At 41.7% G+C, this 25,000-nt stretch overlaps 1 protein-coding gene across 2 annotated transcripts in view; it reads left to right on the top strand.

The window, feature by feature from the left end:
• mgll (monoglyceride lipase) overlaps positions 1 to 25,000 on the top strand; it is a 51,842-nt gene that overhangs the window by 1,548 nt on the left and 25,294 nt on the right. Inside the window, exons 2-3 of one of the 2 annotated variants that reach the window (XM_030054929.1) lie at positions 885 to 1,014; positions 22,935 to 23,041. In XM_030054929.1, the coding sequence (XP_029910789.1) occupies positions 890 to 1,014; positions 22,935 to 23,041 (232 nt within the window). In that variant the 5' untranslated portion in view covers positions 885 to 889. Of the gene's footprint in view, positions 1 to 618; positions 1,015 to 22,934; positions 23,042 to 25,000 lie in introns of those variants that run through there. The other variant, XM_030054928.1, reaches the window with a different exon arrangement.

Below are 25,000 nucleotides of genomic sequence, written 5' to 3' on the forward strand. Positions count from 1 at the left end.
CATTATTTCCCATATAGGCAATTGTATTCAGATGCTTTGGCAGTGTTATTGTCACTGATGCAGACTGAAACGGACTAAGTGAGAGGGACTCAGAGTTTCCCGGCCAGCATATGATTCATCTCAATGTGGTTTGGATATTTTGAAATGTCTTGTTTTTTTGGTTTTTGGGGTGTTTTTTTTTTTTTTTTTTTTTTTTTTTTTTTTTTTTTTTTACGCAGTGACATGTTGCACTTATTCTTTGGGAACGTGTTTCTGATAAACCGTCATGTCAAACTGTGTGTGACCATACAAAGTCACCAGGGGGGGAGAGAGAGAGAGGGGGAGAGAGAGACACAGAGAGAGAATGAATGAGTGACTGACCAGTTTGTTCTGTTGTTTCATTTTGCTGTTTGTTCTGTTTATTTTTTAGATTTAGCTGCGTTTAGACGCTTTAACAGGGCTTTTGCGGTGTGTGTGTGTGTGTGTGTGTGTGTGTGTGTGTGTGTGTGTGTGTGTGTGACACCACGCAAAGTCACCCGGGGGAGAGAGAGCGCCATGCGCGGCCGGAGAGAATGAGAGCGAGCGAGCGAGAGAGAGAGAGAGAGAGAGAGAGAGAGCATATGGTTCCGTGACGTAACGCTGCTCGGTGCGTGCAGCTCCGACAACATTGCCTCTGTTTTTGTATGGCAGCATTAGGATCCAACCAGCCTAAACTCATATAACCCCTTTATCTCAGTCGTCACCAGCCCCAGATATTTCCGATGCATGCCTGGAAACAGAAAATAAATTTAAAAATTAATTAAATATGAACGGAGTGACCGCCGCCACCTGCCTGCTCGTCGCCGGGTTATCCTACTACCTCTACGGCAGCGATGTGTTATCGGTGCTCCGTGTCTCTTTTGCAGACCACATGCCCGAGCCGGGAGCTCCGAGGCGGACCCCGCAGGGAGTCCCGTACGCCGACCTGCAGCACATCGTCAACGCCGACGGACTGCACCTGTTCTGCCGCTACTGGGAGCCCGCCGGCCCGCCAAGGTCAGTGGAGAGGGGACGGAAACTGAGCCGGAGATGAACTAGTGTGTGTGTGTGTGTGTGTGTGTGTGTGTGCACGTGCGCGTACATGTACAAGGGTCCGAATTAATTGCCTTTTTGCAGAGAGAAAGAAGAGTCTCTTAAGTCTGTTTTCTAACAATGAAACATGGCTTTATTATGAATGGAATTTAATCGGGTTTCTGTTGTGCACAGTGGAGGAGAAGTGAGTCCAGGTCACATGGCTGTTAACTTGTCAACCAGAGAGTCATGTGAGCCTGTGCTGTGTGAAACTCTCTGGACTCAAGCTCATTATAAAGTGTGGCAGTTATGGTTGGTTTCACAGGTCTGGGATCAAAAGTAACGGTGACTCATGTAAAAGTCCTGATCACTTAATGAGCCTGCTGAAGATGAAATGATTTGGCTGTAACGATGAACTTACAGCAGCTTGCTCAGCCCAGAACTTAAATGTTTTAAATGTAAACAGTTCGGTTTGGTCTCTCCTCCTGGACCCAAGCTCATTAAAACAAACTGCAATTATGTTAATCTTCTCATAGTGGAGACACTAACAGATGTACCAGTGACTCATAGCGGGTCGTGACCCCCTTTTGAATTAAAAACAAAACAAAACATAAGACCCAGTTTACTGTATAACGACCAAAACACAGTAACTTGTTCAGCCTGAACTCAACTGCAGTAAATGGAGATGTAGAAATTGTTTCTCAGGCGCAATAAAACATGTTAGATATCTTCTTATCTGCAATATATTTTAATATGAAAACATATATAGGAAATTTCACCAGAAACATGCACTGTTAATCAGTCAAGCGATAAAAGTTGTAGCATGATGTGTTTGAGTTCATTTGCCTTACTTGACATTGCACGTCCTTTAATGTGACTATAGCATAAGCACACATCTTGATGTTGGTGCTGACACAATATATTGTGAAGCCCTAATTAGGATCATGGTAAGTCAACACGATGCAGGATGTTTTTTTTTTTTTAGAGGTAAAACTGACTCAGAAGGTCCTGACCACTTATTAAAATAATGCATGACTTAGCTTAATATATAAAGACCCAATTGCTGCAATTTATTAAGCCCAGGTCCCAGCTGTAGTAACTGTAGACACTGAGTCTGCAGGCTCTCTTTCTGGGACCCAGACTCATTAAAACATGAGGCAATTATGTAAATCTTAACTTGGGGGCGGCAGCAATCACAAAGTAACTTCCACCACCTTGCATGGTTTAATTTACTGTAAAAAGCCCTGAGCGCCGTTGTATTAAAGGTAGACTGTAAAATTTTTGTCTCTCACACCCTGGGATCCAGACAGGCTCATTAAAATAAATCGCATCTGTTCATGTGGGCTCCCAGAAATTCTCTGAATCCTAATTTGAGAAACCTGCACCTTGTTTACAAAACAGTAACTCACTGAGCGCAGGATTCAAACGCATAAAATCGAAAAAAAGTGTTGTCATACCTGCAGCTCAGACAGTTCTCTTCTGTCTGAACCCAAGTGGGAAAGTTTGTTGCACTCTTGTATTTGGGTCATTTCCGTTCACAGCGTTCAATCACAAGCCAAGCCGGGCCTGTAAACAAAAGTCACATGGACTCACAAGTAGCTGGTTTATTGGACAGTTTGGCAACCTCCTGTCCTGCCAGGTTGGAGGTTTTGGTGGCATCGAGAGTCAACACAAATCCAATTCCAAGGCTCTGTAACTTTAGCCAAGCATACTGTCTTCACACTTTGCTGCGAAATACCTTCTGTGCAGAAACAGCTGAATATGAGCGTCTGCTGTATTTTTTTTTTTTTTTTTTTTTCACCTCAGTTCATTTTGCTATGCTAGACATTGTGAGCATGGGGAACTGCTGGCTGAGAGATGTCAACATCCATCTTCATTTACCAACTAACCCTTGCATCGTTTCCTGTGGTTGCTTCCTATCATTTGTAATGAACTGCACTGTCAGACATCACGTTGCCAGCTGTTTTGTGTGCACAAGAGTCCAAATTGCATGGCTTTCACCTGGCCAGACAAAATGAAATAAAGCATTTAAACGACCCAGAGTTGTAATAAAACCAGCTCAAAACCCAGGCCTTCATTCTGGGACCAGCACTCATGGTACAAATCTTCTTTGGGTCCCAGCTGGGAGTTTATTGGCCAAGTTCATAAAGACCCCAGGGCAGTTTTTCTAGACTCTTCGTTAGTAGTGAGTTTTTCCACGGTAGTATTGCTTTTGGAGGCCTCTTTGCCCTGTGCTCTCGACCTCTAACTCATAACCTTTCCCTCTCCTCTTCATTCTGCACACATGTGGCAGAGCCCGAGTATGAAACACAACACAGATGTCACACGGAAAGCCGGTTACGACACACACACACACCAGCTGAAAATGCAAAGCTTACACATGGCCACGCGTACATTGTGTGTGTGCACAACGTCATGCACACATCAATACCAAAACAGAGAAATGTGCCCCAGACCAGAGGCCCACAACACATCTGGAGCCAAGATATGACTAACACACACTGACACACACACACATAAACACACACACACAGCCTCATGCAGGAAAATGGTGACTCATTAACAAACACTGAGTCAGTCATTGTGTTTTCCATGTAATTGTTCCATAAGCTATAAGTTTACTGTAACTAATATGTGTGTGTGTGCTACTTTTGCATTTACACCACATGTATCCCATATTTGTATATGCAGGTGTTTGCATAATGCGTATACAATATGTGTGCACATTTGTTTGTGTGCATAATAGCAACGGGCCTTGCTGTTTTTGTGTTAGTGGGTGGAATCAAACTCCTCCGTCTGATTCACCTCTGCAGCTCCTGTTAAAACAAAAACACACAAGGTTTTTCATCAGTTTTTCATATTTATTTTGTTTTTAAATTCTTGTCTTGAGTTCAGTTTAGGTTAAGCTGGTTTCCAGAGTGGGTTTGATCGTTTCAGTTTCACTTTTATTGTTTAAAAATGGTTCGTTTTAGTCCAGTTTTTATTAGTTTCACTATTTAGTTTAGTTTTATGGGTTTTCTGTTATAACATGGGGGTTGTTTGTCAGAGGCAAAATGTAAGATGTTCAGAATAGTAATAGAATAGTACACTTTGTGCAGGCAGTTGACTCACAGTCATCTTAGAGAGCAGATCGGCCCGAATATTTTTGTCTGAACCCGACCCGAGCCCGAGATTTTGCTTATCCTCCATCGCTAGGTTATATTTAAAGCCTGAAATAACCTACATGTTGCCTTCAGTGTCGTCACGCAAACTCCAGCATTATACAGGAAGTTGCTCAGAGCAGACAGTAGGGTCATTCTCTTTCATTAAAATGACACCGATGTGACCGAACTCCACCTGAACCTGAACATAATTTCTAAATTTTTGTCTGAACCTGGCTCAACCTGGGCCCGTCGGGACCCGTCCTGTCGGGTCCCAACGGGCCGGGGTCGGGTTTCCACACTGTAAGTCATGTAGACGTCCCAGTCTCAGTAAACACCAGCACCAACACCTCTTCATGCTGGTTTTGTTGGTAAATTTGACCAAACTGACAAACACTCAAAGACATTTTCTGTCTGTTTTTATTTTATTTTATTAGTTTTGTAAGTACACGGTATCATTTCAGTTCATTTCCACGTTTTTCTGAAGCCTAGTTTGTATTTTTTTCAGTTAACGTCAATGTTTTTTTCACACCTAGTTCTAGTTTTTAGTTTAGTTTTAGTAAACTATAATAACCTTGCTGTGGACAGGCAGTGGGACACACATGCAGCCCATAGTTGCGACTGCTGCCAGCGAGGTCTTCCTCTTAGAGTGAGGCTCCTTCCTAGTCTTGAGTGATGAAGGTGCCAAGTAGGCCTACACACACTCAAACACCAACCAGAAATCCACCTACACACCGACTAAATCACATATTCAGAGATTTCCTTGGAAATAATCAAGCAGCACAGCACAAGCTTTCCAACTCTCCCTGACCAAAGCATTAATAAACCAAAAAAAAAACAAAAAAAAAAAACACAATTACAGCCACAAAGCAGTTTTTTGCCAGTATTGCTTGCCTGAAAAATATTTTTTGGAGGTAAAGAGGCGAATCAGCAGAGGAGCAAAGTCGCTCAGATCCATTTTATTTGTGTTGTACCTGTTTTGAATCCGAGGCTCTGGACGGCTTACATAAGAGGCTGGAGAGCAGCCATGCCGAAGATATATGCTAAAAATGCACCTCCATTGAAACGGCGCATGCATGAGTCCATGAGTCATGTTATGTTGTGCTGCATGCTCGATTTATACGTGTATTTGTTTTTTTGGAGTTCAATTCAGTGGGCTTTACTGGCATGAATGTTCCCATGCTGCCAAAAATTTGAGACATAAGTGCAGATTCAAAACATTAAAAACATGCAAGTACTAAGAAAAGTGATAACACAATAAGACATAATAAGACATTATATGAAATGAGGTTAATAACATTAAGGTTTCATTATTAATTAAGGTTGAATAAGGTTATTTAATGAAAATGGTGTTTGAATCTGATATCATTTTACACTTTAACACATCTGTGACAACATAAATTTGTGTAATTTTCCATCACAAGATCATTTAAAAAAATATGCTTTGTTAAAATGTTGTGTGGAAAAAATAACAGAAATGTGTGTCGACCCAAAGAAGACAGATTTGGGAAAAATGAGGCCTCCTTTCAGTGCTGCAAAATGCCATCTTCACCTCTGTCAAATCTTTATTGAATAATGAATATCGGTCCAATCCACCAGCAGTCCAGTTTATCTCCATTGTATCGGTCGGTGAGTGTTGTGTCGTGTCATCAGAGGGTAATCTGTGGTAGTAGTGAGTGAAATCATCCAGAGTTCCTGTCACAACATCACAGTTACACAAGAACAAAGTCAGCGCGCTGCAAAACTGCTGAGCAAGTGTCAAACACGGAGGCGCTGCGGCCGGCTGTCTGTCGCTGAGCCCATTGTGCGGCGTCTGCCTTTGAAGCCCGAACATGAAAGAATCTCCCCACATATGTGCCTCCTGGTGTAACACAAGACGACATGCCAGCGCGCTGTAATTTTGCCAACAAAAGCTGGGTTTCTTTCTGTCTTAATGGGTGGAGGGAGATTTTGCCAGACTCGCTCCCACTCGCGCGCTCCTGTCAGATTAGTATTTTAACACAAGATGACGCAGAGTTCTGGAAATGTATGAGATCAGGGGCTCTGTACGTACAGCTTCGCCACGAGGTTGTAGCGTCAGTTTGTTGGCTGTGGACGGGTTTAAGCCAGAGGCAAGCTACTGGGAATGGGAGAAATCCCCAGTAGTCACCAGTGGTGGCAAAAGTACAATAACCTGGTGCTAGTAGAAGTAGAAATACTGTTGCTTTGATGATATTTGACTGCAGTAGAAGTAGAAGTACTGTTCCTCTGCTGGTATTTGACTGCAGTAGAATTAGAAGTACTGTTCCTCTGCTGGTATTTGACTGCAGTAGAAGTAGAAATACTGTTCCTCTGCTGGTATTTGACTGCAGTAGAAGTACTGTTCCTCTGCTGGTATTTGACTGCAGTAGAAGTAGAAGTACTGTTCCTCTGCTGGTATTTGACTGCAGTAGAAGTAGAAGTACTGTTCCTCTGCTGGTATTTGACTGCAGTAGAAGTACTGTCCCTCTGCTGGTATTTGACTGCAGTAGAAGTAGAAGTACTGTTCCTCTGCTGGTATCTGACTGCAGTAGAAGTAGAAGTACTGTTCCTCTGCTGGTATCTGACTGCAGTAGAAGTAGAAGTACTGTTCCTCTGCTGGTATTTGACTGCAGTAGAAGTAGAAGTACTGTTCCTCTGCTGGTATTTGACTGCAGTAGAAGTAGAAGTACTGTTCCTCTGCTGGTATTTGACTGCAGTAGAAGTAGAAGTACTGTTCCTCTGCTGGTATCTGACTGCTTTAGAAGTAGAAGTATTGTTCCTCTGCTGGTATTTGACTGCAGTAGAAGTAGAAGTACTGTTCCTCTGCTGGTATCTGACTGCAGTAGAAGTACTGTTCCTCTGCTGGTATCTGACTGCAGTAGAAGTAGAAGTACTGTTCCTCTGCTGGTATCTGACTGCAGTAGAAGTACTGTTCCTCTGCTGGTATCTGACTGCAGTAGAAGTAGAAGTACTGTTCCTCTGCTGGTATGTGACTGCAGTAGAAGTAGAAGTACTGTTCCTCTGCTGGTATCTGACTGCAGTAGAAGTAGAAGTACTGTTCCTCTGCTGGTATTTGACTGCAGTAGAAGTAGAAGTACTGTTCCTCTGCTGGTATCTGACTGCAGTAGAAGTAGAAGTACTGTTCCTCTGCTGGTATGTGACTGCAGTAGAAGTAGAAGTACTGTTCCTCTGCTGGTATCTGACTGCAGTAGAAGTAGAAGTAGTGCAGTAAAAATCTACTGCAGTAAAAGTAAAAAGTGTCTCATTTCAAATGCCCTGGCAGTAAAAGTGACTGAGCTCCTTTTTCCAAACAGTAACTGTGTGAGCTTGGATCTTTTCCATGCAGTTAGAAAAGGAGGAGAGAACACGCTGCACACTACAAGCTTTTAAAGGGGCATTACGCGAAAATGAAGTGAGGACCCTGTAGACTCAACTGACACATGCGGAATAAGCAGGTGATGGTTGAGTCTACATGGTTTTCATCATCAGGTCAACTCACTGATGTGTTTCCACTTTTTTCGCCAGTTGAGTCTCAATGGCCCTCGCTACGATTTTTCATTGTGCAGCTTTTATTGTGAAATTTGGAAACGACAAAAAGTAGAATCAGCAAAGTAGAAGCAGATTCCCCCTCTCATCTTTGCTGACTGAGCTTTTATTGTGAAAGTTTCCATCATCTGTCATTGATCATTTGTTCTCTGTCATGGATCTGATTTAAAATGTAATGGACAAAACTCAAGCAGAAATGTGTTTGAGTAAATGTAAAATTACTGACTTAAAAAAATACTCAAAAGTACAAGTGCACAGAAAAGCTACCTAATTATAGTAACATGAGTAAATGTAATTAGTAATATCCGCCTCTGGTCATCTCTGTGGATGATTTTTAAAAGCTAAAGCAAATACTCACCCCTCTGTTCAGTGAAGTTGTATCATGTTTATAATTATGAGATAAAACTGCATGAAATGATGAACAAATTGAGGATTGGTGGTTTTGAGTTAAATCAGATTCAGGTCTTGACTGAGTTTCTTAAAAGAGCTGCTTGCAGGAAAGTAACTTTTTCCCACATTTTGTGATAATGACAGTGTTATATGAAATGGTACGTGTAGCTCCAGTTGCCGTGGCGACAACCATTTACCATCATTAGTTAGTAATGCCATTTGTTATGATCACTACCATCGTCATCGCTACGCTCTTACATTCCTCTTCCTCTTCTTCTTCTTCTCCTCACCACCAGACTTCGGTGCAACCTTCCATCATCACCATCACCCTCATGAGCATCATCACCATCACCACCAACACTAAAACTGAGTTATGATGCGCCGTAACCACGGTGACAGCCGGCCTTTGGGCACTGGCCTACCGTTATTGATTCAACTACTTCTACCAACAGTAGCCAGGCGATTTATTGCATGGAGTGTTTGTTCAGTAAAAAGGCGGAAATCATGCAGACTTCTTAAATATTAAATTGCACTCTGAGCAGACTGGAAAGAACCACAGATGTTTTTTTTGTTTTGTTTTGTTTTTGTTTTTTTTTTGTTTTTTATGATTTTTTTTGTAGAGCACCAGATGGGTTTGCAACACACGGGATGACACAGGTTGCTGGTTAGCCTCAGTTTGTGTCACAGTCCAGCAGTGTCATGTGTACAAAACAATAGTGTCAGCGAAGGAGAGGAAGTACCTCCAGCCAAGAAAGTTTGCCTGTAACAGCTGGTTAAAGTTTAAATTTGCAGCAGGTATAAAAAAAAAATTAACCAGCAGCTGTCAGACGATTAAATCATTAACACACAAAATACAGAATTGGGGCCAACTTCTTCACGTGAACTTTTGTAACCTACTTTCTGCGCAGATCTCAGGCTTATTGTCTCAGTTGTCTTCCCAGTTATTTATGTTGCTTTGTCCCAGGGTTAGGATTAATGTTCTGAATATGCACAACTACCGAAGCTGATTTTAATATTGGAATTAAATAAGTGCCTGAGGTTTTCATTGTCCTGGCTCGTCTGTTTTTAATGAAAAGAGCATGAAGGAAACTAACATTTTCATCCATCAGTTAATCCTCATTTTACATATTCAAGGACAAGCTTTGGAGAAGAAAAAAAAAAAAAAAACAGAGCAGCAAAACTCACTGCAAAACACAAACAGGCCACTATTTGGAGTTTAAATGCTTGGTGGCGTGATGAGGGTAGGGAGGGGTCAAAGGTCGCCGGCTTCTGAAAGGTCCTTTCTCTAGAACCAGGAAATAGGTGAAAGAGGCGGGGGGGAAAGAGGGGGAGGGGCTCTGCAATGATTGACAGATCTGCCAATAGATAATCCATCTGAGGTTGTGAACCCACATGGAGGCCAGTGTGTGCGCGCATACACTTGCACACACACACACACACACACTTGCCACACACACACACACACACAGAGCGTCGCGCATGTTTAAGTGGGTCATGCTGTTGTTGATGTTTGAGCGCACGGCGTCTGCATGGCATTCCTTCCCAAACAAGGCCGGCTCGCGCTGTTTGTCCGTCTGTCCTTTTACGCTCTTTAATTTCCTGCTCCTCGCTGCCAAAGTCACACTCGTCGGTTTCACAGCAGTGGCGATTACGTTGCAGCGATGAGCACGCTCGCCCAAAATATCCCAAACATTGTGTGCTTCGGAGGAAAAATTTGGCTGAGTCATACAGCGGGCGCCTTGATAATTTTAATGTGAGTTTGCATGAAATGTGGACAAGAAGAAAGAAAAACTAGTTCAAGAAGGAGTTTTAAACCTTTTATTTACAAGTTTCCTGTTGCACTTCAGGTGTTTGATGGCTTAATAAATTGATCACATTGATATTTTTTATTTAAAGGGCTTTATAAATAAAGTTGAGTTGAGTTGAGTTGATCCAATGAGCTTAAAATCTTGGATTATTATTATTATTATCAGCAGCAGCCTTGAAGTAATGAAGCAGACAGAAATATGGACAGTGCAAATGTATAGGGGTGGCACAAATCTCTCAATACACTTCTATAGACAATATGAGCTTCATGATTTGATAAAATACAATAGGACATAAAAAACAAAGTATGACTATGCTAAATTATGTTTATATGTATATGTTTATGTCTTAGCTAAATCTTTCTAGCAGTGACACTGGTTAACAAAAATGTAAATAATTCATAAATGTTCTCACTATCAAGGGAAAATGATGTCATTTTGATCGTGAGGCTATGAAATTATGCCGGAACAGCTATCCCTTTTGTAATCAATACAATCTTGATTCATTTTATTGATTGACTGGTTGTCGTCAAGGTGGAGAGTCATCAGATGACACAATACAAGCTTGATTTGACTTTCTGACAGTCAAATAAATCGATTAACAGGATGTCAGTAATCTGCACACATCTTACACTGTTAGATATTTAAATGTACTCAATCACTCACCTCAAAGCATTCAGAAGAAATGTAAACGTTCAGGTTTTTCTCCCATCTTCTATTACGAACGTGTAGGATTTTAGCACCAGTAAATCACTGACACATTAATTTTGATGAATTCATACAAATTAGTGTAAAAAAAAAAAAAAAAAAGAGATCACTACCAGCCCACACAACCTGAACAGAGAATAAAGGACTTTCCCACTCAAATCAAGACCAGTGGGATGGAAGTGAAACCATTTTTATGTGTATTATTATTCTCTATAAACTGAATTGTGGCAAATCGCTAATTTGCTCAGGTGAGAGATTTTGCAGTGAAGAAAAGCAGAAAGGCATTTTGTGTCTGTTAGCTGTTTAAAGTTCATACACACTTGTCTTCTCCACTAAATTTTAGTCTAAACTAGCACCGTTTGTGCATGAACACACTGAACGGTGAACTGAATGTATCAGTTTGCAACTAATGAATGTGAACGTGAGCGTTATTAACTCCGGTGAAAGCAAACAACAGTGTTTTCCAGCACCCGAGGCCAAGGATTTACAGGCAGTGGCATGCAGCTCGACCGGTGCAAGCTGCAGACGATGCAGCCACCGGCGCTGCGTAAGGTCATCCATGTGAATATTTTAATTTTTATTTTAAGTTTTATGAACAAATCAGTTCAGATTCCAATGGGAAAAAAATCTCATTTTTTTCTGGGGATGGATGATAGGAGCTGGTTCTACTGAAAAAGCTCAGAGCAGCTCATTTTTTTAAAAAAAGTAGATCATTTTTTGGACTGTGAACCTGTTTATTTCAGTCTGTGTGAGCTGAACCTGAGTGAGTTTGTTCTTGTGAACTTGCACAACGCAGATTGAAGGGGTATATGAACTAAAAGGTAGCCCGTGTTTGATTAGCCCACCAGCACGTTTGCAGATATTGACTGGAGGAGCCAGCTGATAGGATCTATCAGAGAATATTTGACATATTTTATGAATGAAGTAAATGGTGCTCTATAAGCAAACACAAGTGGCAGATCCCCGACTTGAGCAGATTTAAAGGTATGAATGTAAATGTGCAGAAACATATGGACCTCGGCGCTTCCAGAAGGTGTTAGACAGCAGCAGCAGAATCAGCGGCAGGAAAGAAAACAATGTGAAAGGTGAGCTTTATGAAAATAAACAACCTATATTATTGTATATGCGGTCTGTAACAATGTGAGGCTCGATAAACGCTGCGAAAAAACAATTACCGCATAAAGGATGTGAGAAAACTGTTGACATTCATCGAGGCCGTGCAGAGAGATGCATTATTGAGTAGAGCTCTTATATATTTTTAATGTGGGTTCATTATTTCATGTCACTTTTCAATTTGCGTTTTTTTTTTTTTTTTTGTCCTCGCTCATTGGTGGAAACCTGCGGCTGCTGTGACATGAGGACAGGGGAAACTGTCTGTGGTCTGTCTGCCCCCCCCCCCCCCCCCCCCCCGTCTCTCTCTCTCTACCACTTCCTCTAATTTCCTCTTCCCCTCTGCTTTTTTTTTTTTTTTTGTCACACACTTTTCTTTTTTCAGCTCGTCCTCCGTTTCACTCCCTCTCTTCCATACCTATTTGTCACACTTTGGTAACACTCTCTCTCTGTCTCAGTTTGAAAAAGAAAATCTGTATCTCTCTCTCTCTCTCTCTCTCTCTCTCTCTTTCTCTTTTAACACACAAACATATACATACTATATATTCACACACACACATATACACACACACGGCTCGTTATCTTCTTTTTCTGTGTGTGGTCTTCTTTCTCCCTCTTCCCTTAATCTTTCTGTATCTCTATACTTTACACACACATATGAACACATACACACACATGGAAACACATATGAAAACGCACAGGCATTTACATTCACACACATACACACACACACACACACACACACACACACACACACACACACACACGCAAACACATGCTTTAAGTCTCCTGGCAGCTCTTCAAAGGAAAAATCAGTAATTTGTGTGTGTGTGTGTGTGTGTGTGTGTGTGTTTTCCTCAGACACACATGCACACACACACACACATACACACACACACACACACACACACACACACACACACTCACAAAGTGTCTTGGGAAGTTCTTCAAAGAGTACTTAGTAACATCAATCTCTACCTCACACACACATACACACACACACACACACACACACACACACACTGACCTGAAGTTCTGAGCAGTTTAAGTCCATTAATCAGATTAACATGTCAGTGCTCGGTCATTTTGTCTCATCCTGTGCCTCCTGCTGAGTCTGGACACACACACGCACACACACACACACACACACACACACACACACACACACACACACATACACACACACACACACACACACACACACACACACACACATACACACACACACACACACACACACACACACACTAGATGAAATTAAAGGGACCTACACGTGCCTTTAATTCTCGTTGTAAAGTTGAGCTTGGCAGTTTTACTTGTTGGTCCCAAATTGCCACCAGAGGTAACCGGCCAATTTTAAGGACTTCATTACCCAGAAATCCTTTAACAGGATATCAGTAATCTGCACACAGCGTGCTCATGTTTACCACCCAGCCAGTCTGTAACGTTTCAAGGCAGGCAAAAGGCGATGAGAGGCGAAAGATCTAATGCTCCCTCTGCTCTCTGCTGTTTAGGAAACTGTTTGGATTTTGCTCGTAACTTTTGATTTGTCACTTCCTGCGAGCGGAGAAACGTCCACACCCGACGCCAGAGGTTCAGCCGGGGGAAACGGGGCAAATTTACCTCCCCTCAGTCGGTGGGAACGAGGCGCTCTCCTCCACCGGAGCCCCACTTTGTGGTTTTCGGCTGATAAGGCTGCTGTGGTTTTACACTAAAGTCTTTCTAATTGCAGCTTCAGCCACATTTCCTCCCGTGGATAGAGAACTGAGGAAAGTGAGGATGGGTAAATGCATAATTTAAAAAAAAAAAAAAAAAAAAAAGCAGCCAAAATCCCTTCTGCTTCTTGTCATAAAGGAACAGGCCACCCAAAATATAAAATGAGATATTTCCTCTTTTACCCCTATGGCGAGGCTGCCAGTCTGTTGCAGTTTCCTGTGGCTCCCTGCATCATTTAGCCTCAGCTGGTAGGTTGTTGGTGGCTTTGCAGGACATCACACAATAACTTTGTTTACGACAATGCAGTTAATTAGGGTGAACTTAGCTCATGGTGGTGCAGTGGTTTGCACAGTCGCCTCACAGCAAGAAGCTCCTGGGTCCTTTCTGTTTGCGGGGGTTTCCAACGGGAGCTCCGGTTTCCTCCCACAGTCCAGAAACATGCAGGTCAGGTGACATGGAGATATTAAATTACCCCAAGGTGTGAGTGTGTCCGCCCTGCGATGGAGTGTGTGCCCGATTAGCTGGGTTAGACACTAATTAGGATAAAAATCGTATTAGCTAATATTCATTTTAACCTGAGATAGGCTTTGAATGAACTTCCAGTAAGCAGCATGTGTTTGACCTTTGACCTGCCCCTCTGTTGTGGCTGTGCGCTGCGACTCCAGCTGTGACAGAGAGATCCAGTCCACAGCGAGATGCTTGTTTTGTCAAGATGAAATTTCAATAGTAATTCAAACAAACTCTTCTGCCAACACGGTGACATCAGCTGAATGTTTACAGCCGTTGCCTTGGCAAGTGAGAACAACACGGAAATACTGTCATTTACTGTGAAACAAAGGCCCGCGCCGGTTCCAGTCATTCAGTTTCTGTGGTTTATAACTGTTTCTGCCAGTAAACATCAGTAAACTGTTTACCTCAACGAGTACAAATTCAGACAGACATATAAATCTTAAATCACACAGAAATCATTAGGAGCGATAACTTGCAGGAGGGACAAGTGGGAAAATCTCTTTTTATTTATTTATTTATTTTTTTTTTTGAGTGAACTTTCCCTTTAAGCCTCATTTTACGTCTAAACAACCAGGGCACTACGGCTAAAGGTTGCTTGTAATTTTTGTGAGCTAAGACACGATTCCCACCGGTCAAGGAATTTGTGGAATTTCTTGGAATACGATGATCGACCCTCTTTGGGAAGGCAGGAAACGTCACCATGTCACAATTTGCCACTTTTATGAAAATATCCCAGACCGTGTTGTGCAACTTCACTTTTCTCCACGGCGAATGGAAACTGTAGAGGAAATCAGACAGCATCAACGAACAAGGACGGAATTAATGTCTAAAGGCTTTTAAAAAAAAAAAAAAAAAAAAAGGAAAATAATGGAAAAGTTTTGGAATTTCACATTAGTGCCGAGGTATATTCTGTATTCCAAGATAATCTGGACATGAAATTAGCTGCACACCTAATGTAACTGTAACTGGACGGTAAAATCCACAGGTGGATGTGAGGAATTGGTGTCAAAAGTGGCCACTAACGGGTCGTTTGTCCTCCTGTTTTTTTTACTAGCTGCGTATAAAATGTATGGAATGTGGTGTTTGAGCACAGTTAGCGCCTTAGCAAGTCTCTCAGAGTAATCTCAGAGTGGCCAGTCAGCATCGCATTAAGGGGATTAAGGTCTTGGCTTTGTTTTAGGGCCTGTGGGTGTTAGGAAGAGCTTTGAGCTGAGCCAGTGGGAGGACTGCAGTCTCTCTCTCTCCTTCTCCCTCTCTCTCTCTCTCTCTCTCTCTCTTTCTTTTGCATTCTTGGGAGTGAGTTTAATAAGGCCGGTTATATTTTCTGAGCTAGGGAAACAATGTGAGAGACAAGTGGGTCTCCAGTTCCCATGAGAAGTGAGAGAGAAGGAGAGCGGGAGGGAGAAGTAACAAGAGAGACAGCCTCCTTTTTAGTTTGGAGGGGAGATTAAGCCCTGCATGGCTGGCGGCTACATTTTGCCACAATCCAAGGTGAAGTAAGCAGGAAAAAAACGATATTTTAGCCCAAACTGCAACTACACCAGGCACAATTGTATGTTAAAGAACTCCCGTCTTATCAGTCGAAAACACAATGGGGCTGTAACAGAGAAAACCACCCTGTCCTTACCCCAGGCCTCAGATTCTCCTCATTTAACCAAATTAAATTTTGTTGTGGCCGCTGACAGGAAATGTTTTTGGTGCCGAGGAAGTGAGAAATGGAAAAGCAAAAGCAAAATACAAAACTCCAAATCAGCAGCATTTGTTTTTTGGGGGTCAGGAGCTGAAAACATGCTCGTACTGCAAGTCTGTCATCATTCATCTTAAATATAACAACACAGGAAATATAGAAATCTACCCTGACGATTACGTTTGGAAGGCGTGGCTCAGCACAAACACCTGCTGAGGCTCTGGGTTGCCAACAGTGTGTCGATCCACTCGTTCCAAAGAAGATGTGCAACAATCAGACCTTGTGTCAGGAAGCCTTTGACGCATTTCCACGATGACCTGAAACAATAGGATGTGTTTGATTTGCTTGTTTGACCGTCTCCCTCGAGCGGCGGGGCGGTTCTTTCGGTTTGGGAGTCCTGTGTTCACACCTGTCCAAACAAACCGCACCCGAGGAGGAAAACACACCAGGCTCTGAACCAAACACACCCAATTCTGCATGTGTGAAAACACCGAAAGGGGCAGAAATTCAGGTTGTTTGGGTTGATTTCTGGGTAATGAAGTCTTTCAAAGTTAAAAAAAATTAATTGCCTATAATTCAGTTTTAGCGTTTACAGACATAATATTGCAAGATGCATAGAGAACTTTTCACTTTAATGCAATAACGCAATGTATTTTTCATTCCTTTTCTCATGTTGTAATATTGAGTTCATTTTTTATAGCATACTTTAATCAGATGTCTCTTTCAATTTCATACATTTCTGTGTTATTAACCCACATGCTTTAGCAACACAGACTTAAGTTGAAAACGGGAATAAGGAAACGGGGCTTACTAGATAAAGAGACAAAGATTGGGATTAGGATAGGGCGATCAGACGTCCCCGTCTTCAGGGGACAGTCCCCTGATTTGATGCTTTGTCCCCAGAAGTGTCCCCTGGATCCCTCCTTCTCCAGACTCCACCGGTGTTACCTGTAGGCGTGATTTGTAGTTTGTGATTTGTAGTTTTTATCTCAAGAGCACAAGAATTCAGTCCTGCTTGTTAATGAGGGTATATCGCTTTAAGAGTTTGTGTTGTTGGAAGTTGTTGATGCTGGACCAACGTCAAATTCACCTGAGTTTGTTCAAAAACATGGGGAAAAAGGGCGATTAGTAATTGAGCAAAAAAAAAAAAAAAAAAAAAAAAAAAAAAAGCAAAAAAAATTAGACTTTTTTTTAGACTTTTAGTAATACTTTATTGTCTATCTTTTGCGTGCAGAAGGCAGAAATTTGTCTTCGACTTGTATACATTAAAAACACATTTACATAAACCTACTAAGTACATCATAAGACACGTAAAAAAAAAAAAAAAAAAAAAAAAAAAAAAAAAAGATAACCAGAAAAAATGCACAAAACCATTGGAAATTATAAGAAAATTTACAAGAAAACTATATTTATAATTATTAAACTGATATATTTAAGCGTCAGGTCAGTGATGCTAAATCGAGCGCCCAATATTTGTGTTTTAATGCTTTGTGAAAAAACAATGAGAGAAATTGAGACATAATGACACAGAGATGAGATGGAGGGTGGGGGGGGGGGGGTCAACTCAGAGACTCAGAAAGCGAGCGAGGAAAGCGTGAAAAGAGAGAGAAAGTGAAATGTTGCACTACAACTGTGATTCCCAAGACACTTCACACTGTACAGTCTCTTTACAATGCACCCAGATCAGCCACATTGAACCCCCAGTGCCCCTTGGCATGAGTGTTACCGAACATTACGCTCATACAAAGACGCTCATTCACACACACACACATACCACACACACACACACACACACATGCACACACATGCACAGACACTTGTTCTCAGGCAGCAAGTGCAGAGGGAGCCTTAGCCTGAGGCGCTGGGTTTATAAAAGGAGGGAAAGAGCGGGGAGAGAAATCAGAACAGAGCGATTTGCTAATGAAGCTTGATGAACAGATACTCTTATTTTACTCCTTTTATCCCCCCCCTCCTCTTCCTCTGCTGCCTCTTTCTCCCTTTTTCACTCTTTTTTTTTTTTTCGCTGAATACATTTGGGCTAATTGTCTGCTGCTGCTGATTGAAGCTCTCCAAGCTCCTCTCGGCTCTGCTGCGACTCAGGGAAGCCACACTGGAGCGTTTCGCTGTGCTGTTTAATTTACGCTAATGTATGCAGAAAGGAGAAACTTATCATCTAACAGCACACCTGACGTGCAGGTGGAGATTTGAGGAAAAATCAGTGGAATTAACCGTCTCCTGTTGGCACAAATTACCAAAAAACACAGGACCCCCTTCCTTCTGAATGAAATGTGAAGGTTAACAATTTGGAGTCGACTCAGAGTTGCTGTGAGGTTTATTTTTCCCTTTGACAGAGCTAGGCTAACGACTCCCATAGGCTTTAAGTCTTTGTGCTAAGCTAACAGAAAATGCCAGCCATATGAACCGACCCACTGGTCGCACAGAGGTGAAAATGGTATCAAATGTCTTGTCTCAGTCTGGGGAAATCAGAATAAGGTTTTTATTTTGCCCAAAATGTTGGAGTATTCCTTTTACCTGGACTCACTCGGTTAGATTATTTTGTTAAGTTTGCATCTCATCCTGATGTTTTGTTTACCGCATTTTTGCATGACAGCCCTGCTGACCCTTTATCTGCTCCAGGTGCAGCTCTCAGGTAAAATCTCCACAACTGAGTCAGTAGAAACCCAAATCCACATTAAAAAAGTGAATGTGGTCATAAAAGTGATATAAATATACAAACATAGAGGGAGATCAAAAGTCATTTACAGATGAACATTTTAGTTACTATCACTGGATAAAGAATAATAGCAAATAAGCTATACTGAAATATCTTATCTCATTGAGAAAACCCACTGTCATTGAAAGTAACATTGATATAAATTGCAAGAAATTGCAGCAAAATATATTTTTTTGGCTCAAATCATCCGTAGAAATAGTCGTGATAAATAATTGTGATCACCACATCATATAATATATCATTATAAACAAACAGGTCAGTGCCTTGCGAGGAAGAAGAAGCCGGGATGTTTCTTAAATTATTAAACTCCTTATTGCTGTATTTTCTCATTCAAGTGTTACATGAATTTAAATTTTAAGCCTATGCAAATAAAAAAGGTGAAAATGACGATTAATAACAATTCATGTCTTCTGGTTTACTGAACACTGTGGCTACATAAGGAAACAAATGCAACAAAAAAGCAGAAATGGAAATATATCTTCACACTGCTTAATACTGACAAAAAAAAAAAAAAAAAAAAAAAAAAATCCACCTCAAACAAGCACAAAAGAAACTTTGGGATATTGTATCAGAAGTTGCTGTTTCCACTCAGCCTTTCACATTCAATCACGATCACAGTTCACATAAAAATGCCCGTGATGGAGCTGGACTCTGTCTGACACCGCTCTTCTGTGAAACCGAATCCACGCCGTTTATGTTTTCCCATGTTTTTGTGCTTATTACCAGAAAACCAAACCATGTTTTTTCAAATGATCTGAGGTTTTTGTCGTATCAATATTCCATGAAAGGCGAGCGGGGATTCCAAGGCAAAGCGCGGTCCGTGCGGCTGTTTTCTGCGTGTTTGGATTACGTGCGGGGTTTTTAGGACATTCCCCTCGGCGTCTGCTTTGAGTTAGCTCGCGAGGCAAAGCGGGGTGTGATGGGGTAGAAAGACAGACAGATGGACCGTAGCTGTTATCTCTGAAAACACAGCATGTCTCTCTCTGTTTTACCCTGTGTTTTTCCAATTTTTTTTTAATATAGCCTCTGTCAGAATTTTTGCAGAACTCCATAAGAGCCTGAACGGCAGTCAGCATGCATATTGTGAAGGATTAAATTGGCTTTATTTAAAAAAAAAAAAACACAATATTCCCATTAAGATGTTTACAGGAGTTGCTTATTCCATTGCAATCCTGTTTACATGCTGCGCAATCTCCCTTATTATTAGTCAGTCTTGTATAAAGTATTTGAAAGCGATACTTGAGTAAAAGTACAAGTATCTCACCAGAAAATGACTTTGGTAGAAGTTAAAGTCACCTTTTAGAATATTACTTGAGTAAAAGTCTTAAAGTACCTGACATTTATTGTACTTAAGTATCAAAAGTAATTTTCTGATATTTTCTGTACTTAAGTATTAGAAGTAAAAGTAAAAGTATTTAAACAAAGTGAGCGGTTAGAATTTTGATAATGAATTTATTGTGGCTTCCTTACAGTAAAAGCAATCCGGGTACAGGAGAAAAAAGCTTCAACTTTTTAACATTACCGTTAAACTTCTGTCACCATCAACAGCTCTCTGTGTCTCTCAGCCTCCCTGTTTGGACAAACTGAACTTGGCACCTGGCAACAACTGTCATGAGCGCGAGTTATTATTTGAAATTATAAAACGGGTGCTTCCCATCCTTAAATGTGATTGGCTGAGCCGCGTTCCATGCAGTTGTAAAATCAGGGTAACCCCCTGGCAGGACCACAGCACAAAATATCCCTGTGCCAGTGTAAACGGACATAGCGTTGCCTAGCAACCAACTACTCTGCGCTCCACTTACTCGTTAGGTCACATTTGTTTCAAGACTTTTGTGAACAAAATGTCAGACTTTGTGGTGAATTTTGATTTGCTGGGTGGCCTGAGCCTGGATGAGTGGTTGGAGGAGCTGCTTGGTGTCTGTTAAAAGACGCTGAATTCACCACCAGCAACAGTGTTTTCGCCAGTGTGGTAAAGAAACTCCGCCGAGAAGGACGTGACAAATCTTCCCACCACCAAGCCATAACCGAGGCAGACTGCCAGAAGATGAAGCACTTTCAGGCACCAAGCTCAGACACACCTTGGGAGCTTGTCTGTAAAGTCTGGTTTGACGTGCAGCTTCATATGGGGCGCAGGGCGAACGAGGGCAACCACGAATTAAAGACCGACTCCTTCAGCACTCACGAACGAATGCACAAAAAATCACAAAGATGCTGCCGAAAAAACACAGAAAGCCTGCGGAGATTCATTTATGAGCAGCCGGTTACCCACTGTGTCCGGTGGCGGAGCTTCTTCTTCGCACTTGGCGGCCGCGGTTGAAACGATAACAAACAGGAATTACGTCAGCAACTCAACTTTTATTTTGAAGTAACGAGTAACGAAGGTGGTTAAGAGAAATGTATCGGAGTAAAAGTACACATTTTATTTCGGAAATGTAGTGGAGTAAAAGTAAAAGTTGTCAGAAATATAAATAACGAAGTAAAGTACAGATATGTGAAAATTCTACTTAAGTACAGTAACGAAGTATTTGTACTTCGTTACATTACAACACTGTTATTAGTTCAGCCATGCTAACGATGAAAACTTTGACTTAAGAGCTGCTTTAGTTTTGTCAGAAGCTTCCTCTCGACATCAAGTTGAGAGGAGGTTGAAGCCTTTTCTGATTTAAAAACAGGGATGTAACGGTGCGTTGTAAAATTTAGATTTATCAAATTTGGTCGACATCCAGTTTGAAATCTATAGTTTCAGTAGCCTGTCCTCTCATGTCAGTGACGAGTTATATAAAACCTTTTGATGGAGTTTTTGTTGTCATCATCTCATCCGTTCACTTGGTCTGGAACTCGCATTTTTATAGTACATTTACTTTTTAATATCAGCACATTGCAGTATTTGTTTTCACGATGCATTTACAGAACCTGGTAACTTTCTGAAACACCCGACGAATGCGCCAACTTGCCTGTAGAACCACTTTGCCATACAACTTAATATCACCGGGTTAGAAAATGGAAGAGATGCGTTTTACTTTGAAAGCGGACGTCTTGCATGCACTTGTTTCACAGAGCTGGATGATGTGCTTTTCCATCAAACCCAGTTGAGAGCGGCTACTGTGATTGGTTTTTCTCCGGTGACATTTTAGAGAAGAAAAAATATCAACATCTGACTTCAAAGCTCTGCTTAAAAGTAGAGTAACAACAACCTTCATAGAAATACAGTGGAGTCAAAAGTGTAATAATTGTCTTTGAAACATGGTAGAGTAAAAGTCTTAAGTTAAAAAACAAATACTCAAGTAAAGCACAGATACTTGAAAAATGTACTGGTAACACTTAACAATAAGAGTACAACAATTAACGTTAGTTAATGCCATAATGGTTAATTAACTGTTAGTTAATGATTATTATGGCATTTACTAATGTTAATAATATCTACAATAACCCTTAAATAACATATAAATTAATACCTTAGCATGAACAGCATTAGTACATGATTCTTAGACACATTAGTTAACGGTTAGCTAACTGTTACTTAATGTTTATTACCTGTTACTTAATGTTTATTACGGCATTAACTAACGTTAATTGTTGTACTCTTATTGTAAAGTGTTACCAATGTACTTAAGTACAGAACTCAAGTAAATGTACCTGCACATAGATATGCATATAGATAGATAATACACAGATGAGCAGCAGCACCAGGGTTTGCTCTAGTTTCTGTTTTTTCTAACTAAATTGAACTTCTCCAGACCTCCAGAGCTTCACCTTATATTTGAGATTTTAAACGAGTTCTGAATATGTGAAATGGCACACTATGATCTCGTCTCGCTCCATCAGGCGCTGCGTGGGACGCCTCCCCCTGTCGTCCCGGTACCGTCCCGGTGCTGCGGCGTCACACATCCCAGTTTCCCCCAGCGTTCACTCTGCTCTCTGTCATGTCGCCTGGTTTTTACCTCACAGCCATTTTCTTGCAAATCTTGCTGCAGGTCATTCTTTTTATAGCAGCACGGGAGAGCAGATTCAACCAGTGTGTGTGTGTGTGTGTGTGTGGTCAAACAGTTGGATTGCCGCTGGATTTCTGTTGGGATTAAGATGCACACATGGCCAGCATGCCCCTCAGTAACCTCACTAAAAACAGAAGGTTCCTCATTTCTGAATCTGTGCTTTGCTGACAGTGAATTAAGGTGATTAGAGAAGTCTGTTTATATGGACGTTTCTCATACATTCATTTATCTCCTCGTTGGCCTGTCAGCTCCTCCGCTCCTCCGCTCCTCCCCTCCTCCCTCCCTCCCTCTTGTCCCACTTCTCTCCATCAGTCCTGTTCTGATGGACAGAGATCAGCCTGGTTTACTCGGCTGCTAAAGTCTGATAAACCTCATCAAAGAGGCAAAAGCGTTCCTGTGGAAGAAATGCAAACAACTGTCGCTGTTAGTTTATCTGTTATGTGTGTACATGCATGTTTGAAAGACGTGTGTGTGTTTTTGTGTCAGCCTGTTTGTTCACATCTGTTTGTGTTTTATCTCTCCTCTCATCTCCTCTCCTCTCTTTTCTTTTCTTCTCCTCCGCTCCAGAGCTCTGGTGTTCGTGGCTCACGGGGCAGGAGAGCATTGTGGGCCGTACGATGAGATCGCACAGAGACTGAAGGAGCTGTCCCTGCTAGTATTCGCGCACGACCACGGTAAGTCACACACACACACACACATGTATTTGTACGTACACACACACACGGATGCACACACTTTCACCAGCAATTTGCACACAATAACTTGGGCAGCTCTTCAAAGGGAACTTGTAATTAGCATCTCTCTCTCTCCTCCACTCTCTCTCTCTCTCTCTCTCTCTCCCACTCTCTCTCTCTCTCTCTGTCTATTTTGCTCTGATAATAGGCTTCATTAATTGTTGAGTGAACTAAGCCTGTCACGAAAATTAATTAGGTTTTGTGATAGAGCTGGCGTTCTGCTGTTCCACTGCAGAGTGTGTGTGTGTGTGTGTGTGTGTGTGAGCACTGCGTATCTCTCACTCAAGTTCAAGGCTTAGTTCAGACAATGCCGAGGAAAACTCCCCGTGGAGTCCTTTGTTTGTCGGCGAATGTGAATGAAGCTTCGTTGGGTTTCAGTGAAACTCTGTCCCCGCGGCGCCTCAGTTCTGGGCAAACTGGTCGAGTTTCACCTGCAGGGATCTACTTTTTCGGCCTTTGGCTGCTGCTGATCTCGCTTAAGGATGCTTCAGACAGGATGCATCGCCGTTGATGGCCTTGAGGGAATACCTCACCCAAAAGCTATATAATTTATTTAAAGTCTGAATTGCCTGCCTTGTGCTGTTGCCCTTGGTCCATTCTGATGTTTCTCCTGGGAAACAGCAATAAACAACAAGCAAACATCTGTTGCCAGATCGTCTATGATACAAAATACACACACACACACACACACACACACACACACACAATCCTCACCCTTTATACAATTCCTATCCATCTGTCACCACGACTTGGCAACCCACAATCGGATTCAAGGTGTGTGCTGCTCTCTGCACAGGCAGGCAGGCCAGCTGACTCAGTCACAATGTCAAGGTAGGCGATCCAAAAAAAAAAAAAAAAAAAAAAAAAAATCCAAATACACCTGCAAATTGAAGTAGAGTTGGACTGTGCTTTTTGTTTGTATATCTGCTAGTCACCAGGATAGTGGCCACAGTTTTTAACAAAGCCTGTAGGGTCGATTTTAACAAAATGACATGAGCCACCATAAAATACAATCTAAATTATTTATTGCCTAATTTAATCACCATCCACAAGGATTTCAAATGGGCCCACCCTCTCCTTGTTCACGAGTCCAGCGCACTCATCGGTGCCGACTGAACAAACCGGGATCCGGTCTTTTTGGGTGTACTGTTCCTTTACTGACTGCTATGGGGATCAGATACGTGAGGTTCCTGGTTACAGGGCAGACACACCGCCACCGAAACCGAAGAAGGAATGTGGAGATACAGGATGTCGTTTTCTGCAGAAGCGCTGAAATAACAGTGATACTTCATAGCTTTGGTTTTAATCAGATAGATAGAGAGATAGCCTTTAATCAGGGCAAACTAATTAAAGCTTTGCTGCATATCCTTCATTTTTTTGGTTTTTTTTTTTTTCATAGATACAGTTCTGGTATTAATCTCATGTGCTTCTGTGCTCTGCTGTTTTAATCTTTTCTATTATACTCCCTTATATTGCAGATAAGAAAGGGGAGTGAGTGGGGGGAATGAAGAGGTAGGATGAAGATGGAGAAGAGGGAGAGAGCTCGCAAAAGTAAACAGAGGCAGAAAAAAAAGCAGCTGAAAATCTTGGCTTTGATAAGATTTAAGTTAATGACCGCTCCCAGGTATGAAGGGATTCGCTGGAAAAGAGCATGTGTGCTCAGCAAACACCTCCACGCATCAAGGTTGAAAAAAAAAAGACAGAGAGAGAGAGAGAGAGAAACAGGTTGAGGAAGAGAAAGAAAAAGGTGTCAAGTGTCAATGTGAAAATATTTAGTTTCCAATGAAGCCTGGCAGCGCTCATAAAGAGAGCCGCACTGAGATCCAGTTTGTTTGGTGACTCTCTGTAAATGTCACCGTTCAGCGGAAAATACTGAACTGGAACAAGTCCCTGTGGACG

This window comes from Myripristis murdjan, chromosome 7 (genome assembly GCF_902150065.1).
Source record: "Myripristis murdjan chromosome 7, fMyrMur1.1, whole genome shotgun sequence".
NCBI classification, from domain to species: domain Eukaryota; kingdom Metazoa; phylum Chordata; class Actinopteri; order Holocentriformes; family Holocentridae; genus Myripristis; species Myripristis murdjan.